Below are 21084 nucleotides of genomic sequence, written 5' to 3' on the forward strand. Positions count from 1 at the left end.
CTCTCTCTCTCTCTCTCTCTCTCTCTCCCGATTTCTGTGTTTATTTTCAGAACATCAACAGTGGTCATGTTCATTACAACAACAATAAAATTCACATCTTCTAACAAAGAGAATTTGGGTGTCGAACCAATAGCAATATCAAATAACCAATAATGCACAAATTTCTTAAAGAAAGCATTATATTAGAAACATGTAACCAATATTGATCTTGACATATGGATGTAAATGGATTGGATTTTATCTGATATCCCACCAAATCCGACTTTGTTTAGTTAGATTTGGTAAGCCGAAACCATATGCGATTATAATCGAATACGGATATGGTTTTAGTTTTTTGCTATCAAATCCAACAGATATGTGGATTTGATGGATATTTGAATCCAATTACATGCAAAAAACTAGGTTTGGCATGAGCTTTTTGTGACGAAACACTAAAGAGAAAAGATAATGTCACTAAGTGACTAGGAAATGCATAAGCGCACAAGCAATAGGCCACTAATGGGCAAAAAAACAATAAGTCACAAAGTGGCAAACTGTCAATAGACAAAAAATACCAAATGAGAAAGAGAGCTAAAAAATATAAGAGATCTTATTGAGAAAAGCTACAAGAAGCTTGACAAATACATGGGGCAAAGCCCCTTATTTATACACAAATGGGACCCAAGGAGGGGCTCCCATAGAGTCATTGGAGCCCCTCCAACAATCATATTTATGACAGTTGGAGGGGTCCAATAACTCTATGGTGGACCCCTCCTATGATGCAATAACTAAAAATACAAAAGGAAAATAGAAAAAAAAACATATTCAAAAGAATATGCATGTTACAACAACTACGCCTTCATCCCAAAACAATTGGGGTCGGCGATATGAACCAAAAAAGAAAATCATTCTGGGTCTTCCACATGAATCCTTCTCCTCTTATCATTTTTATCCAATGCCATGTCCTCGGTGAGGTTTAAAGCATTCATATCCTTTCCTATCATCTCCATCCAAGCCTTCCTAGGCCTACCCTGACCACTTTTAACTAATATATTTTTCCATTTCTCCATCCTTCTAACTGAAGCATCATTAGGCCTTCGCCGAATATGTCCAAACCACCGTAAACAATTCACTCTCATCTTATTTTCAATGGGTGCAACGCCTACCTTCGTACGTATCTCCTAGTTCTGAATCTTATCTTTTATTATATTTTCACACATCCATCTAAGCATACGCATCTCAGCTACACTCATTTTTTGAATATGATGTCTCTTGGCAGCCCAACATTCTGTACCATATAGTAAAGCGGGCCTAATAGTCGTCCTATAAAACTTTTCCTTCAACCGCAATGGCATTCTACGATCGCACAACACTCCAGTTGCACTTTTCCATTTCATCCACCCAACCTTTATCTTATGATTTACATCTTCATCAATTTCTCCATACTTTTGAATGATAGATCCCAAATATTTGAAACAATCATCCACCAGTATTTCTTGCTCACCAAGCTTCACTACACTCCCATCACTACTTCGTTGCTTACTAAATCAACATTCCATATATTCTGTCTTACTCTTACTCAACTTAAAACCTCTTGCTTCCAATGTCTGTCTCAATAATTCTAACTTAGCATTAACCCCAGCTCTAGACTCATCAATCGAAACAATATCATCAGCAAACAACATACACCACGACACATTTTCTTGAATTGATCTCGTAAGCTCATCCATGACTATAGCAAATAGGAAAGGGCTTAATGCAGATCCTTGATGTAACCCAACCGTTATAGGAAAATTGGTTGTCACCCCTCCACAAGTGCGGACATTGGTTACTACTCCTTCATACATATCCTTAATTATACTAATGTACTTGAGAGAAACACCTTTCTTTATCATTGTCCACCAGAGAACGTCCCTAGGTACTCTATCGTATGCCTTCTCCAAATCAATAAAAACCATATGCAAATCTTTGTTCCTCTCTATATCTCTCAATAAGTTGTCTAAGAAGATGTATAGCTTCCATAGTTGATCTTTCAGGCATAAAACCAAATTGATTCTCCGATATCATGACAACCTTTCTCAACCTAGACTCAATCACCCCCTCCCAAAGTTTCATAGTATGACTCATGAGTTTTATACCACGATAGTTTGTGCAATCTTGTATATCACCCTTATTCTTATATAAAGGCACCAAAGTACTCTTCCTCCACTCATTAGGCATCTTATTTGTCCGCCAAATCATCTTAAAAAGATTTGTCAACCATTCTAAACCTTTTTCTCCCAAGCATTTCCAAGCCTCGATAGGTATACCATATGGGCCAACAACCCTTCTTGATTTCATTTTTTTCAAAGCCTCTGCAATTTCTTTCTTTTGAATCTTGCGCATAAAGTCACGATTCATCTCATGAAAATGAATGGAGAAGTCTCCAAGATCCTGAGCATGACTTCCATTAAATAGCTTATCAAAATAATCTTTTCATCTCTCCTTAATTTCCCCATCTTTGACTAAAACCCTTTGCGTTTCATCTTTGATACATCTAACCATACCCAGATCCCTCGATTTTCTATCTCCCATCTTTGCAAGCCTATAAATATCATTCTCGTCCAATTTGGTATCCAACTTGTCATAAACCTCCTTATATACCTTATCTCTCGCGTTTCGAACTACTTTTTTAGCTTCTTTCTTTGCTATCATATACTTCTCAAAATTCTCATTATCACGACTCTTACTTAGATTTCTATAACACTCTTTTTTAACCTTAATAGCTAATTTGACATCCTCGTTCCACCATGATGTATCCTTACCTAGCGGTGCACTGCCTTTAGACTCACCCAATACCTCCTTAGCCACCTTTCTCATGCCACCCGCTATCTTATTCCACATTGATTATAAATCCTCCTCGAGACACCAATAAACTTCCTTAACTACCTGCTCTACAAACATTCCTTGTTTAGCTCCTTTCAGTGCTCACCACTTAATTCTAGGATCTATCATATGTCTATCCCTTTTGCGGCATTGTCTAATTCTAAGATCTAAAATTAAGACTCTATGTTGTGTAGCTACACTTTCTCCCGGTACAACCTTACAATCGATGCAACAACCCCTATCTTTCTTTCTAAGTAGGAAAAATCTATCTGACTCGTATTAACCCCACTTTTAAATGTTACTAGGGGAGACTCCATCTTCCTAAACCAAGTGTTTGCTAAGATCATATCATAGGACAAACCAAAATCTAAAAACATTTCTCCACTTTCGTTTCTTTCTCCTATACCATAGCCTCCATGGATACTCTCAAATCCATCCCTACTTATGCCTACATGTCCATTAAGGTCACCGCCGATGAAAAACTTTTCTCCATAAGATATCCCTTGTACTACTCCATCTAAATCTTCCCAAAATTGATGCTTAATGGAATCATCTAAACCTACTTGAGGTGCATAAACACTAATAATATTAATAATATTCGTACCTAATACTAATTTAATAAGTAAAATCCTATCACCCTTCCTACGAACCTTAACTACATTATCTATAAACTCACGACTCATAACAATCCCTACTTCATTCCTATTCTTATTCCTATTTATTCCTATATACCAAATCTTATATCCCCAAGGTTCTATCACTTTTGTTTTCTCACCTACCCATTTGGTCTCTTGTAGACATAAAATATCAATCTTTCTCCTACACATAACATCTACTAACTCTACCAACTTACCAGTTAAAGACCCTATGTTCCAAGTGGCTAACTTAATTTTATGGTCTTGGACTAACTTATTTACCCCCATCCGTCCAACAAAGTGAGGGAACCCTTGCCTATTTGACACCACACCCGGGCGCCGGTGTGACGCGTCACTTCTGGCGACGACCTAGCAACCCTTGCCCATTTATCACTGCCTCTGGGCCTATAGAGTACAACGCGTCGCTCAGTAGGGAACGCCCCAACGAAATTCTCATATTGGTTCATATTCATAGGGTATGACTAAGTTTTTATGTTGGTTGTCAGTGGCCTACCGCAACCCTCCTCCTTTATCCGGGCTTGAGACCGGCAGTGTATAACTAAACAGTTATACCCAGGCGGAGTATAACTAAAATGAATATGCATGTTACATGTGAAAAAACTATTTTACCCCTAGTGGGTATTACAATATATATATATATATATATATATATATGAATTATTAATACAATTTAACACCCCCCCTAAAACACACGATGAAATCACCGAGAGTTTGCTGAAGAGAAAGTAGAAGCGAGGCGATGGCAATGCTTTGGTGAAGAAGTCCGCTAGTTGATACTCTGAAGTAATGTAAGGTAGTTGAATAGTGTCCTGTAAAAATTCATCTCGAACATAGTGGCAATCAATCTCTATATGCTTTGTTCGTTCATGAAAGGTATGGTTGTTAGCAATGTAAATAGCACTTTTGTTGTCGCAACACAGCTTCGAAGGAGTAGAAAAGAGGACGCTCATATCCTTGAGCAAACTCAACCAAACAAGTTCAGTGGTAATGGTGGTCATCGCACTGTACTCAGCTTCTGTGGAAGAAAGAGAAACTTTTTGTTGCTTCTAACATCTCCAAGAAATTAATGACTCTCCAAGAAAAACACAATAGTCTGTTGTAGAAATGATCATCGGGGTTACCTCCCTCCAATCAGAGTCAGTATAAGCAATTAAATTAGAAGATTAAGAGGAGGATAAGAATAGTCATTTTGTTATGCTTTCCTTTAAATATACGATAATTTGCATGACAGTCGACATGTGAATCGAACTAGGAGCAGTCTGAAATTGGTTTGCACTGTGAACAACATGAGTAATATCTGGCCTGGTAATAAACAAATATGTTAGTGAACCAATCAGCTGACAATAAAAGTGAGATCTGCTAAAGGAGTTCCATTATTGACTCTCATCTTGATATTGATTACTTCTAGAGTCTCCACTTTTTTGCATCAGTTAATCCAAACCGAGCAATAATGTCTTATGTAACCCCTTAGAAAAATATACAACTTAGATCCCTAAAAAATACCTTAAAAAACTAAGGTCAGACATATCAAAATTTTCTTTGAGAATATTTTTAATAAGCTCAATGTCTTTTTTATCATTTTCAATAATGATCATGTCATCAACATATAACAATAAGATAGTTATGTGATCTCATGCAGTCTTAACAAATAAAGTTGTTTCAGTATAACAAAAGATAAAACCATTAGCAACAACTTTGCTAAAAAGATCATATCAATCTTTTGGAGCTTGTTTGAGACCATAAAGAGCTTTGTTAAGTTTCAGAATGTTTTCTTTACCAATCTCAAGACCCGGCGGAAGATCCATAAACACTTCTTCACAAAGATTTCCATTTAAAAATGCATTATTAACATCTAGTTGATAGATAAGCCATTGTTTAATAGATGTTAAAGCAATCAAGGTTCGTACACTAGTCATCTTAGCTATCGGGGCAAAAGTTTCCTCACAATCGATTCCATATTCTTGGGCATATCCTTGATCAACTAACTTAGCATTGTATCTTTCTAATGTTCCATCGCTCTTAGTTTTGACCTTATAAATTCATTTACATCCAATAGCCTTTTTTCCTAATGATTGACTTATGATGGTCCAAGTGTTGACTTTATTAAGAGCTTCTAGTTCAAGTCTCATAGCATCAATCCAATGCCGATGTTGCTTAGTCTCTTTAAAATTGAAAGGTTCATGATAGGAATGTATCATCGTTAGACAAGTTCTATATGTTGAGAAAACAAATCATATGACACAAATTTTTAAGGAGGTCTACTATTCATAGAAGATCACCTAAGTTAGATTTCTTCAACTTGATCTTCCAAGGAGATGTCTTGAGAGTATCCATCGAAAGCACTTTGATGTTCATTGCCCTCACGCCGAGTATACACATGCATATCATTAGGATCCTCATTGTGAGAATCAACAATTGGATGTGACAAATCACAATTTTGATGTGAATTGTCATTATAAGTATGATCACAAATTAAATCACTTTTAGACTTAACTTTAGGTAATAAGTCAAATAGAAAAGAATAATCAATCTCTTCTTTAGCTTTTTGAATTTCAAAACCATTTTGTTCTTCAAGAAAGGTTACATTTCTTGAGACATAAAGTTTGTTGTGAATATCATAACATCTATAACATTTTTTATTTTCACCATAGCAAATAAAAGCACATTCAAGAGTTGTTGGTGATAATTTATCTTGTCTTTGAAAATGAACAAAGCACTTACAACAAAAAACTCTTAATCTTTTAAAATCCGAAGAAATTTTGAACAATTTTTTAAAAGAAGAAGCATTTTTTAAAGAAGAGGAAGGCATACGATTTATGCGATAAGTTGCGGTAAGAATAGCTTCGGCCCAAAAATTCTTTGGAACATTTTTATAAACAAGAAGAATCCTTGTTGTTTCAATGAAATGCCTATGTTTTCTCTCGGCAAGACCATTTTGTTGAGGAATTTTTGGACAAGATCTTTGGTGTATAATGTTGTTTAATTTAAGATAGTTTTGAAATTCTTTGGCATATATTCCCCTTTGGAATCAAATCTAAAAATAGCTATATTATTTTGAAATTGATTTTGAATAAGAACATGAAATTCTTTAAAATTGAAAAAGACATCGGATTTGCTTTTAATAAAATACACCCATGTGTATCTAGTAAAATCATCAATAAAGACAACATAATAGGAATAACCTCCCTTAAACATAACGGGTGTCGGTCTCCATACATCGAAATGCACTAGTTCAAATGGTCTTTTGAAAACAAAATTACTATGTGAATACGGAAGCAAATGCATTTTCCTAAGGATACAATCATTGGAATTAAATATTTTTCATAACAAAATTTCTTCAAAAATGAAAACAGATACAACTTGGAAATACTAGGATGACCAAGCCTTGTGTGCCAAGTCTCAGGATCTTTAGATTGAACATGATTACAAAAGGATTTGGACGTAAAGACAAAAAATCCATGTAATATAGGTTTCATCTTCTATGGCCTTGCCCAATCTGCTTCTCGGACCGAAAACCCTGCACGTAGCAATTGGTTGGTGAAAAAGAGACACTACACCCAAAATCGGTGATTTGAGAGACTGAAAAGATATTTAAATTGAGTTTTGAAATGATTCTAATTTTTGGAACATGAAATTCTTTGTTTTGATCATAAACTTTTTCAAGGTTTCTCATTCCTTCGACATCTAATGATGTTTCATCGGCCGTGGAAACAAAGGATTTAAAAAAATTGAAACTTGGTTTTGACAAAAGGGATGCATTCAAAGTCATGTGGAAAGAGGCACCCGAATCAAGAATCCAAGAGGACATACCGGGAATTGATGAGATCGCAGTACCGAAGGTGGTAGGTGTGAAAGAATTGATCCTCATGAATTGTTGGAGAGTTTTAATGAGTTGTATAATGGAGTCTTTTATATCTCCATCTTTTTTTATTCTTCACTTGAATTGCTTGGACACTCTCTAATGGAAGTCACATTTCTTTTGAGCTTAGGAGAATCCGGTCGAAGGTGACCCAGTTTATTACAATGGTGATAGATAATTTTTCTTCCTCCACAATTGTTATTTTTTCAAAAATAAGACGGTTTATATGTTCTCATATTGTTTCCCGGTCTTGATACCGCATGAACCTCATCAATATCTTTCTTTAGAACCAAGCGAGTTTCTTCTTGACACAAGTCGGCTAAATTTTCACTAAGAGGGGTAGAAGCCTTATAAAGAAAGGACCCTCTTAGTTGTTCAAATTTGGGACGAAGCCCATGAATAAATTGAAAAAACCTCTCTCTCTCCATTTGCTCTTGCCTCGTAGCAATAGCACTTCATTCCCATTGTGGTTTGAGAAGAGCAAGTTCATCCCATAATGGGGATAGAGCACTATAATAGTCTCTAATGCTCATGTTCCCATGCTTAGTTCCTCTTATTTTTTCTTGCAAAAAGAAATGCCTAGCAAGGTCTTTTTTTAGTGCACATACCTTTCATAAAGAACCAAGCTTTATTTGTTTTCTTGAATTTTGCAAGATTGACCCATATTTTGAGCTCCATATTATTCATGAACCACGCCAATATCTTGGCATGCTCGTTTTCCCAATCTTCAACTTTAGATAGGTATTCTTGAATAGCTTTGGCCTTATCTTCTTCATTCAAGGCTTTTTTTTCATTTCCCTCCTTTGTAAGCTTCAATTGTGGTTCTGGAATGGTTCCGCATACATATCCCCAAAGTCTTTTACCTTTGAAGTTGTTTTCCATGTCGGCCGCCCACATTCTATAATTTATTCCATTCAATTTAAATGAAAGATCGATCTTTGAGTCTTTGACGGCCATCTTGGAGGAGTTTAATGAAAAGCAAAAAGAGTGATACTTAAAGAATTACTCAAACATCGACCAAAGCTTTGATACCATGTCACGAAACACTAAAGAGAAAAGATAACGTCACTAAGTGACTAGGAAATGCATAAGCACACAAGCAATAGGCCACTAATGGGCAAGAAAACAATAAGCCACAAAGTGGCAATAGATAAAAACACCAAATACACCAAATGAGAAAGAGCTAAAAAATATAACAGATCTTATTGAGAAAAGCTTGACAAATACATGGGGCAAAGCCCCTTGTTTATACACAAATGGGACCCAAAGAGGGGCTTCCATAGAGTCGTTGGACCCCTCCAACGACTCTATGGTGGACCCCTCCTATTATGCAATAACTAAAAGTAAAAAAAAGAAAAAAGAAGAAAAAGGAAAAAAACATATTCATATGAATATGTGTTACATGTGAAAAGACTATTTTACCCCTAGTGGGTATATATATATATATATGAATTATTAATACAATTTAACACTTTTCACCGTCCTTCTGAATCCGAATCTGTTTAGATAACATCTGATTAGTCAGATCCGGTATCGGACACATCCGATCCAAATCCGAACCATAGTTACCAGAAGTGCTCTTACAGCAAAGGAATCAAGATCCCTAGGAAGCGGGAATCAAAAGTGGTTCGGAATAGCACGTCTTAGCCATGAGATTTGCGATTCACGAACAAGGGAGTCGTGCTTTCCATCATATGGGAGTTGTGCTTCCCATCACATGGGAATCGTGATTCGCAACCACGACATGATTGGAAGCTATATTTCCTTCCATACCTAGGAATTTTGGGTATGAGAATTCTAAATCCCATGTTAAGGACTTTCAATTCCTTATATATAGGAATTTTAATTCCTAAACTTAGGTAAACTATTTTGCATGTGCTAAATCAAAAACTTTAAGGGCATAAGAAATAACCTTTTTCAATGCATACCCCTTTTCTAGTGTAAATCATTTCAAAAGTAAAGGTATTTTCCACTATATTGGCATTAGATATCCTTTTATAGGTCTGGATTTATATAACATTGTCTATATGCCTTTTTTTATTAAATATCATATAATAGGTGGCTTATATTGTTAAACCTAGTTAAAGTTCCTTAGATTGTAATATACCGCTTATTATGCATTAATTGCTGCACAATTTTTTTTTATTATTTCAATGTTTTGTATCCAAAATCCAAAATAAACTTATTAAGCTGTTTTAAATGTCTTGCACTTCTAATGAATGTATATTGGTGTGTTGTTCTCTCAAATGATCTAAGATATTTTTTTCTAATAAGATGATATAGTTGTTGATTGTAAACGTTATTTTTCTTAGTTATTCATTAATATACTTCTCTCCTAAAAAAACTTCATTTCTTAAATTTTTTTTCTTGCATCCATCATTTTATCAGTATTTCTTCCAATTTCATATACCGCTTCCCAAACGATTCCCCCTTATTGCTTCTTACTCGCTTCCCACTTCCCAAATCCTCTAAAAATTTTGAATGACTGCCTCCTGATTCTGATTCTCAAACAGCTTCCTACTCTGGCAACTATGATTTGAATTGTCTACATAAGAGTTACCGGAAGCGCCTAGGTAAGTGGGGAAGCGCGAAACGTTGTGCTTCCAAAATGAGCGGGAAAGCACCATTTTTTTTGGGAAGCGCGCTTCCCTTTTATGGGAAGTGCGCTTTCCTTTAATGGGAAACATGCTTCCCCCATTTTTTTCAAATTTTTATTTTTATTTTTTCTCCTTTTTCGCTTCCCCCTCGCTTCCGGTTCACTTCCAAGACGATTCCTGATTCGCTCCTAAGTCGTCCCACGCTTCCCCCTTCCTAAAATTTTGAAACTGACTCGCTTCCCGCTCCCGCTTCCTCAACTGGCAACCATGGTCTACATCCCTACCCTGACAACATCTTCACAAGGAAATTTATTGGGATATTATAGGCTTTCTTATAAATTTTAGGAAAATGTCAAGGAACATCTAAAAAATAAAAGCATAAAAAATTTATATTGACAAGAAAAGAAAGAATGAATTTTACTAATATCTATTTGCAAAAGGGAAAGGAAAGGTAGAAATGCTTTAGATTAAAAAAAATCAAGTATACAAAATTTAGAAATATAAAAAAATTCCAATGATACCATGATAAATATGAATATTATTGCAATGGTATTGCAATATTTTCAAAAGTTCAGTGACATCCTTGGTGATGCTTTGAAATAATATAAAAACCTCCAGATTCTTAAAACAACTCGATCCATTGCCCTTTGAAGTATTTTGCTAAAAGCAGGATGGTCCTTCCTGCTATGATCAAGAAAGATAGGTGTGACACAGCTAGTCTCAAGTACCTGTGCTAAAAGGATAAGGTGGGTTCCCTTATTAACCTGTCTTTTGGGTTAACCGATGACATGACCATACATTACAAAATTTTATTTCCCACACAATATCAATCTTGAAAGCTATGTCACCTGGGTACGGGTATGGAGGCTACGACACGGCAATTCCAAAAAATGTGGGTATGGGGACACAGCTAAATATATACTGAAAAATATACATGATATATCTAAAATATATACTATACTAAAATATATATTAAAATATATATTACATCTAAAATATATACTGAAAATATATATTATATATCTAAAATATACATTATATATTGAAAATATAATATAATATAGGACACGGCAAATGCCGTGTCCAGGTACTAGTACCCGGCACCCTAAGTGTTGTGTCACGGCAACATAGCTTGAAAGTTTTAGTGAAAATTTATAATATGAAAAGTATACAAGTGATACATCAATGGCTGTTTAATACTAACAAATCTCTTTGCAGTCAAAAGTACTAGGGTTGCCTAGAAATCCAAATAAATTTGGTCGAAACTTAAAAATCTAAAGAATTTGTAAAATCTTATTATTAAAATTATGATTTCATTAAAAAAAATACTTTTGTATAATTTGTTGCTAGTTAAACCCTAGGCACTTGCCTTCATAGTCACAAATTATGGTTCAGGTTCTTGGTTGCAATCATAAGATGCCTAATGAGTGGAGGAAGAGTATGTTGGTGCCTCTATATAAGAATAAGGGTGATATACAAGATTGCATAAACTATCGTGGTATAAAACTCATGAGTCATACTATGAAACTTTGGGAGAGGGTGATTGAGTCTAGGTTGAGGAAGGTTGTCATGATATCGGAGAATCAATTTGGTTTTATGCCTGAAAGATCAACTATGGAAGCTATACATCTTCTTAGACAATTTAATGAGAGAAATAGAGAGAGGAACAAAGATTTTCATATGGATTTTATTGATTTGGAGAAGGCATACAATAGAGTACCTAGGGACGTTCTCTGGTGGACAATGATGAAGAAAGGTGTTTCTCTCAAGTACATTAGTATAATTAAGGATATGTATGAAGGAGTAGTAACCAATGTCCGCACTTGTGGAGGGGTGACAACCAATTTTCCTATAACGGTTGGGTTACATCAAGGATCTGCTTTAAGTCATTTCTTATTTGCTATAGTGATGGATGAGCTTACGAGATCAATTCAAGAAAATGTGCCATGGTGTATGTTGTTTGCTGATGAGTCTAGAGCTGGGGTTAATGCTAAGTTAGAATTATAGAGACAAACATTGGAAGCAAGAGGTTTTAAGTTAAGTAAGAGTAAGACAGAATATATGGAATGTCGATTTAGTAAGCAACGAAGTAGTGATGGGAGTGTAGTGAAGCTTGGTGAGCAAGAAATACCGGTGGATGATTGTTTCAAATATTAGGGACCTATCATTCAAAAGTATGGAGAAATTGATGAAGATGTAAATCATAGGATAAAGGTTGGGTGGATGAAATAGAAAAGTACAACTGGAGTGTTGTCGATCGTAGAATGTCATTGTTGTTGAAGGGAAAGTTTTATATGACGACTATTAAGCTCGCTTTACTATATGATACGGAATGTTGGGCTGCCAAGAGACATCATATTCAAAAAATGAGTGCAGTTGAGATGTGTATGCTTAGATGGATGTGTGAAAATACAATAAAAGATAAGATTCGGAATGAGGAGATACCTAAGAAGGTAGGCATTGCACCCATTGAAAATAAGATGAGAGAGAATCGTTTACGGTGGTTTGGACATATTCGGCAAAGACCAAATGATGCTCCAATTAGAAGGATGGAGAAATGTGAAAATATATTAGTTAAAAGAGGTCGGGGTAGGCCTAGGAAGACTTGGATGGAGATGATAGGAAAGGATATGAATGCTTTGAACCTCACCGAGGACATGGCATTCGATAGAAATGATTGGAGGAGAAGGATTCATGTGGAAGACCCAGAATGATTTTCTTTGTTGGTTTATATCGCTGACCCCAATTGTTTTGGGATGAAGGCATAGTTGTTGTTGTTGTTGTTCTTGGTTGCAATCATAGTCACAAATATTGGTCTTGGCTATATCTAGGCAAGGCAATTTCCCACAATATGTTTAGTTGATAAATCTTGAGAAAATCTTGGAAAAATATTGTCACTTACAAAAAAAAACATATATATATATATATAACTAGCAGAAATAAGTAAAAAAATAACACATTTAGATAATAAACTGCAAATAAAATAAAATAAATTAGTAAAAAATATAAAGGAAAGAAGAAAAAACATATTTAAGATATAAAAAAGTAAACGCAACTGATATTATCATGATATATATAAATTTCTGATATTATCAAAATATCGCGAGATTTTGCCTTTATATCATTTTATCAATTTGCAGTGATATTATTGCAATATCTCAAAATATCACCGATATTTGTTACCGGTTGCAATTAGGGTGAGCCATGAGATGGTCAGTCTAGTCTAAATGATTAAACGAATAAGTTTGGGTTTAGGTCTTAATTGTTGGTGGGGTCATGGATTCCATATAGGGGACATCAAATTTGTGGAAGTGTCAAGAGACTAGGTTTGTTTGTTTATAATTCTTGTATTGGTGATTTGAAATTTCAATGAATGGGAGTTATTCTTAGGCTGGAATAATTCAAAACAAGAGCCAGCCAAGATTTTTTCAAAGTAAACAATCTCTCTCTCTCTCTCTCTCTCTCTCTCTCTCTCTCTCTCTCTCTCTCTCTCTCTCTCTCTCTCTCTCTCTCTCCAACTTGAAGCTGCAGCAGCCCGTGTGTTGGGTTCAGCGTGAACCAGCTCCAGTGCATCGCTAAGATGATCTCAAAAGCACCCAAATTAGTCGAGCTTCTTGGAGGGTCCGACCTAGATCCAAAGTAAGTTCATAACAACGTCTCACCTAAGCACTCGCTAGGAGGGTGTTTCCCCAGTGCCTAGGTTGCCTAGGCAATACCTTAGCATACTTGACTACATAGCCAAATCTCATCTCTATTATGAAGTATGTGTAATGAAACAAGATGAAATACATAAGAGTGCCACTAAGGGCTACAAGAGCACAAAAATACACAAATACAAAATGTCACTTATGGGCAAAATACAATTCTACAAGGAGTCGCACAAAAACAAGCCACTAGAGGGTCACAAACATAAAAAATATATAAGTATTATTGAATGAGAAAATGCTTGAGAAATCATTAATACAAAGGAGGGGGAAAGCCCCTTCTAAACCTATGGCCTTGGGGAGCTCTCAAGAGTCATTGGGAGCTCCCAACGATTCTATGATCATTAAGACTATAATGCCCTTACAACAAACAAAAAAACCACAAATAAAAACAAACAAAAAGACTAAATTGTCCCTAGTGGACAGTCTCTATTACACATGTGAAATGACAAAAATACCCCCAGGGGCAATGTCTAAAATAAAGATATAAATATATATTTTTAACACCCCTTCAAACTTACGATGTGATCACCGAAATTTGTTGAGAAGGAATAAAAAATGAGATATAGGAAGAGTTTTCATAAAGAAGTCTGCAAGCTGAAATTCAGAAGTGACATACGACAACTCAACAGTTCCTCTCAAAAATTCATCATGAACATAGTGGCAGTCCATCTCTATGTGTTTGGTGTGCTCATGGAAATGTAGATTATAGTTTTGTTGTCATAATAAATCTTCGAAGGTTTAGAGATAACAATACCCACATCTTTGAGGAGATTTCTCAACCAAATCATGGTCATTACTCTATACTCAACTTCAGTAGACGATAGGGAAACTTTTTGTTGCTTTATGCATCTCCACAAAATTAACGAGTCTCCTAAAAATATACAAAAACTAGTGGTATAAACTCTATCATTGGAATTCTCTCTCCAATCTGCATCAGTATAAGCAAGCAAATCTAAGGACAAAAATGAGGATAAGAAAAACCCTTTATTTATGGAGTTCTTGATATATCTAACGATTCTTAAAGAAGCATTGATGTGAACAATGGTTGAAGCATGCTGGAATTGGCTGGCAGAGTGAACAACATGGGCTATATCGAGTGTGGTGATTGATAAGAGACCCAATAAGTTGTCTATAAGACATGGAATCTTCGAGAAGAGTTAGACATGAGTCTGACCCAGGTCTCAATCAAGCTGGGAAAGGACTCTGGTCTAGGTCCAGGTGCTATAACTGAATCATTCTTGGATAAAACTCAGACAATTCTTGAATTAGGATTAGATCCAGGGCTAAAGATGTTATAAGTATAACTGAATCATTCTTGGATCAGACCCAGACCAGATTTGAATTAGGCTTGGATCTGACCTAAGTCTGAATCAGGCTTGGGTCCAATCTAATCCAAGTTTGAATCATATTTGAGTCTAACTTATATAGGAATCAGGGTCCAAGTCAAACTTGGGTCAAAGTCAAGACTGACATATATATATATATCATTCTTGGGTCAGACCCAGACTTGTATCTGATCTAGATCTGAATCAGACCTAAGTCTGACCCAGGTCTTAATTAGGCAGGAGTCTAGACTCTGGTCTAGATCTGAGTCAAACTTTGGTAAAAAAATTTATTTTACCCCTTGTAAAAAAAGAAAAGACCCATTTTCGGACTTTTTAAAATGAAACAAACACCCCCCCCCCCTAAACACACATATATATAGCCATGTCCCCGTACCCACATTTTTTAAACTTGTCATGTAGTACCTTCTGTATCCACATCTATGCCCATGTGACATAGATTTAGATACTTCCCTACGCTTAAAATGGACAGGAATGTCATCAAAAGGTTGAACCCTAATTATAGCATTCAAGATCGAATTCATAATAAAATGAAAACTTATGATAATGTATTATATAATATGGGGAGACCTGCAGCATTGTGAAACCATACCACGATGCATCCAGGTGATTTATTGTATATTTCAATCTTAATTTCATATTGTTATTTAGTTATGATGTTTTATATGATTGTATATCTGCTATTGTCTTATTGATTTCTCATTTTCTTGTTTTTTTTTTCAAACATGTGGTGTGCCAAGTTTATAAGTGATGCTTCAAATTTGAGAACTTTTGCATTTGCATTCTTAGCCAAACATATAGTGCAAGTAGATGAGAGAGAAATTGAAGTGTCTTTGAGCAAATCCATACCAAAAGAAGAAATAGATTGGAGCATAAAAGGCTTAATGCCTCGTTTACGTTTGCTATAACTTACGACCAAGGTAAAGGTATATATAATTTAAAATTATAAAGTTTATTTGTTGTTTTCATGTGTTTATTTAAAGTTTTTTTTATATCATTCAAAACCCAACTAATTTTAATTTTTTCATGTCATCTTTTTAGGCAAATCGACAAGTTATCATCAAGGAGGCACAAAGAGAAATTTGATCACATCAATTTGAAACATTTTGATGAATTGGATGCATAGGTTGAAGAAAAAGCAAAAACTCTTTTGAATGAAAAGGATATTCAGTGGATTAATGTGGAATGAGCACATGAGGTAGATGTTGAAAACCTCACGTATCTTAGAGACGATGCCAGTGTTATTAAAAACGCGCCTCAAGGCGCAAAAAGCGTGCCTCGCGAGGGGCTTTATGCCTTGAGGCGCAAGGATAAGGCATAAAAGCCCTGAGGCGTGCGCCTCATAGGCCTTGAGGCGCACGCCTTGAAATTTTGGTTAAATGAGGGGTCAAAGTCCTCATTTGACCAAAAATTAGGGTTTAAAAAAGGGCCCCCGACCCTATATATGTTTTCACGCAGTCTCTCTCTATCTCGTATTTTTCTCACAAAGTTTCTCTCGTCTCTCACACACAGTCTCTCTCTCGTCTCTCACACGTAGTCTCTCTCTCGTCTCTCACACATAGTCTCTCTCCCGGCCACACGCAAGTTTCTTCATTTAGGTAATGCTCCTTCCCCTCTTCATTTACAAAATTTCTTTTCTGTTATTTTTCTGTCATTTAGATATGAAAGAAATTTGTATATATTTTTCTTTTCTGTTATTTTTCTGTGTGACATAACAGTCTGCAGTTTGATTGAGTTCTACTCTCTTTTAGCGTTAAATTTTGGGCTGGTATACAACATAAAATAGATAGAATTTATGTTGTACAACATGCATTGTATATACATTTATATGTGTGTCTATGTGTGTGTGCATGCGTGCATGTTTGTATTGGCAGCTACTGATTATGTTAAAAGCTCGGTATAACATAATGATTATTTGTGAATATCTGAGTTGCTAGTTTGGCCTTGTTGTTGGTCATAATGTTTATTCTTAAAACTGGTAAAGAACAACACTAGTGGTTGATTTTTACTATATGTTGTTTCTAAATTATTTTTGTTGTTTTCTTATCTTGCTAAGTGTGCTTGACACCTTATTTTCTTATAATTTTAATTGTGGCTTTAATGTTACTCATCTTCAAGCCATTGTATTGATGCCTCTTTACTCAAAGACCACAGCTTGTATTTTGCATGTAACATAGTAGAAAACAGAAATAGATTGAATTTCAAATCTGTGTATTGCAGGTCACATAGAAAATAGAATTGTTGCTTTAATGTTACTTTTACATGTTAATCTCATATTTTTCAGTATTTATTTGAGATTTTTTTTCTTGTTGGTTGTTGCTTCATCAATAAAGCATTTTTTATTTATTTGTAATTTTAGATATTTTTTATAGTTTTTTTTAAGTTTTCAAAAAAAAAATTTGAGGCTTACGCCTCGCCTCATATTTTGGTGGAGCGCCTCGCTACGCCTCAACGCTTTTCACAACACTGGACGATGTATAGAAGGAAGAGAAGAAGAAGAAGGTAATAATGATGAACAAGATGATTATGATTATTGAGGTTTTATGTAATATATTTTAAAAAAACTCGATTGTTTAACACTTAATTGTTTAGAAACTTGGATATTTTGTTTTCGTTTATGCAATATAAAAGTATGAGTCTTGTGGCATGTTCTTAACTGCAAGATATTTAATATTTTGCATTGTTCTTGTACGATATGCATACAATATTATCTATGATTCTATATTAGTGGATGTTTGATGATGTCCTTTGCAGCTCATACAGACATAAATGTTTCATATGTGATTTTATGGTTGTATTTTGTGCAATTCATCATTGTTTCATGTAATATGATTTTTTTTAGAATTTTTGCTCATTTTTTCTGATTTTTTTAGATTTTAAAAAAAAATATTAAAAATTTACGATACGGTGTTACTTTGGGCCCGACCGATACAGGTAACAATACAATACTTACAACCTTGATTAAGACCATAATGCCCTTACAACAAACAAAAAAGGATACAAAAATAAAAACAAACAAAAAGACTAAATTGTCTCTAGTGGACAGTCCCTATTACATGTGTGAAATGACAAAAATACCACTGGTGGGAAATGTCTAAAATAAAGATATAAATATATATTTTTAACAGTATGCAATGCATAAAATCTAATTCATGAAACAAAGTGTTGTACCAGATAAACTTCTTTTCTAGGATGATCTCGGTTCTTTTTTTCATATAAGTGAAAGATTTTGCACATGATTTTATAAGTTTAATATGCACAGCATGCAATCCAAAAATAATTAAGAGAGTATCAAGTATCTAAACATGAATGTTAGCAATAGACTGCATAGTCATTCAAATTCGAAAACAAAAAAAAATGCAGCAAAACAAAGTTCTTAAACTGGGAAACCTGAGCCTGTGCCCCCAGCTATAGAATGACAGAGAACAAAACCCTCAAGGCTGTCGCTTCCATCAGCTTCTCTGTCCACCATGTCCATTATATCTTCCTGAACTTGCTCTCCCTAAGAAATAGTAGATTAATTAGAACAACAGCAATCTAAGGATAGTCTTTCCTAAGAGAGCATAGATAACAAATATATTACATAAAAATGAAAAGACAAGTCAAAGCAGAAGAGGTAATGTATTTCTTGTCCCAATGGAATGCCTGGTCATGAAATGATTCATGTTGAGATCCATACCAAAACATTAGGCCAGAAAAAAGGGCAAAAGAAAACATAAAGTTAAGCAAGAAAGTTTCAAACCCAGAAGGAGAAACACAAATATCGTGATATCATCACTGTATTTTCAGCAAAAGATATTAGAGGTAAAATATCATGATATTTTGAAAATATTGCCAATTTGATAATATCGCAATATTATCACTAGAATATCGTGATATTCTTGTGATAATATCATGATATTATCAATTATTGTTACTGTTTTTATTTATTTTCTATATCTTAAATGTGTTTTTCTTCTTTATTTTGCATTTTTTACTTATTTATTTTATTATATATATTTTATTATCTAAACATGATATTTTCTTACTTATTTTTGTTATTTTTATATATTTTTGTTTTTTTAATCCCTGAGATTTTTCTGAGATTTATCACCAAACCTATAATATCGCAAGAAATAGCCTTGCAGAGATATAGTCGATACCGATATTTGTGACTATGGCAAAAAGTAATTTTTAGTTACAATGATTAATTAGGCCAGCCACATTCTGGCAAATCTCACTGTATGTTTTGAGTCAAAATTGACCCAAATGGAACCCCTATTCATTTTATTCCTTATCCCCCACATCATGATGATGGTGCTGAATGCTTCCACAGATACATACATTATATATTATGCATGCATAGTTCAATGAGACTTACCGGTGTTTTTTTTTCTTCCTTTTTTTGGGAACTAAAGAGAAATACCAGCATTGCACCATGTACTTGTACCCACGTCCTTGTGACACAGAAGAGAGTTAGGTCCATGCACGTAAATGCAGCTCAACTAACTTCAGGTCGGTAGTACAAACTAGTATCTCACTTCAGGTAAGAACCAGTCAGAAATTAACAGCTACTCATATCAAGCAAACATTTAATGTGTTAAGACATCTAAGACATATACCGTCAATCACACAATTATACCTTGACTAGCTATAAAGTCCCCTTTAAAAGTATTCTGTTCAAATGTAATATATGAGATGCATGTTCTCATAAGCACATGCGCATACTGACTACAAACATGTGAAAGGCTCACTTAATCTCTTGCAGGGATTTATAATGGAGGAACAATAATCTAAATGATTGTCATGAAAAACAAATCTGAGGAAAAAAAAAAGAATGTCTGGCACATGATGCATCAAAATATCCAACAAAAGTAGGAAACAAAGATACAGACTACCTAGTTAACATCTTATCCCATGACTGAAAAAATGTACTTGAAAAGGCAGTCCCAGTATTTAGACTAAAGAAATTATCTCACAATGATATCTACAGTTTTGCTTAGAGTATGTTAAAGGCAAAACATTATATAATGTCTACATAAGGAAATTAGCTTGTTAATGATGTTATCAACCCATGCATGACAAACCACTATTAATCACATGCAATGTTTCAAGAAGCTGCATTCTAGAACTTAAATTCATGATTATGTTTTTGGGCATCACAAAACTTGAACTCAACCATAAGCAGAACAATCATAATATATTTCAAAATTCATTAAAAAGAAAGTTAAAGTAAAATGCATGAGGTAAGCAAGACCAGAAATGACAGACCTGGTGATAGCCACTCGCCCAATTATTTCCAGCACCACCTCCATGGTCAGCCACAAAGATGTTTTCATGATTGTACAGATTCCGATACTCACTGTTTTGAATACCATTAATGACCCTAGGCTCCAAATCTATCAAAAGAGCTCTTGGTATGTAATGTTCGTCATCAGCTTGATAGAAGAATACGTCTTTTCTATCTCCACCCTGCATCATATTCCAAGGGAATCTTTTATGGTTGGACAGAGATTTAGATAGTTTGATCTTACACAGAAAATGCATTTCAAATTACCACACTCAGTATGCATTAGGACAGAATAATTATTGTTCATGACTTCTCTAGTACCAATTATATCAAATTGCAGTAGTGTATCTTCAACACCATTTTTTCTTGTTGAACAGGAAATAGGACCAACAACAACAACTACGCCTTCATCCCAAAACAATTGGGGTCAGCGATATGAACCAAAAAAGAAATTCATTTTGGGTCTTCCACATGAATCCTTTTCCTCCAATCATTTCTATCCAACGCCATGTCCTCGGTGAGGTTCAAAGCATTCATATCCTTTCCTATCATCTCCATCCAAGTCTTCCTAGGCCTACCCCGACCTCTTTTAACTAATATATTTTCCCATTTCTCCAACCTTCTAACTGGAGCATCATTAGGCCTTCGCCGAATATGTCCAAACCACCGTAAACGATTCTCTCGCATCTTATTTTCAATGGGTGCAACACCTACCTTCTTACGTATCTCTTCGTTCCGAATCTTATCTTTTATTGTATTTCCACACATCCATCTAAGCATCCGCATCTCAGCTACACTCATTTTTTGAA

At 34.9% G+C, this 21084-nt stretch overlaps 1 protein-coding gene across 1 annotated transcript in view; it reads right to left on the minus strand.

The window, feature by feature from the left end:
* The window catches only part of LOC149814536 (tubulin gamma-1 chain), a 51431-nt gene that overhangs the window by 21490 nt on the left and 8857 nt on the right, over window positions 1–21084 (minus strand). The window contains exons 2-3 of the mRNA XM_089989104.1: window positions 20257–20457; window positions 18397–18508 (exon numbers count right to left, since the gene is read on the minus strand). Coding sequence (XP_089845230.1) covers window positions 18397–18508; window positions 20257–20457 — 313 coding nt within the window. The remainder of the gene's footprint in view (window positions 1–18396; window positions 18509–20256; window positions 20458–21084) is intronic.

This window comes from Nuphar pumila, chromosome 15 (genome assembly GCF_984573655.1).
Source record: "Nuphar pumila chromosome 15, dmNupPumi1.hap1.1, whole genome shotgun sequence".
NCBI lineage: Eukaryota > Viridiplantae > Streptophyta > Magnoliopsida > Nymphaeales > Nymphaeaceae > Nuphar > Nuphar pumila.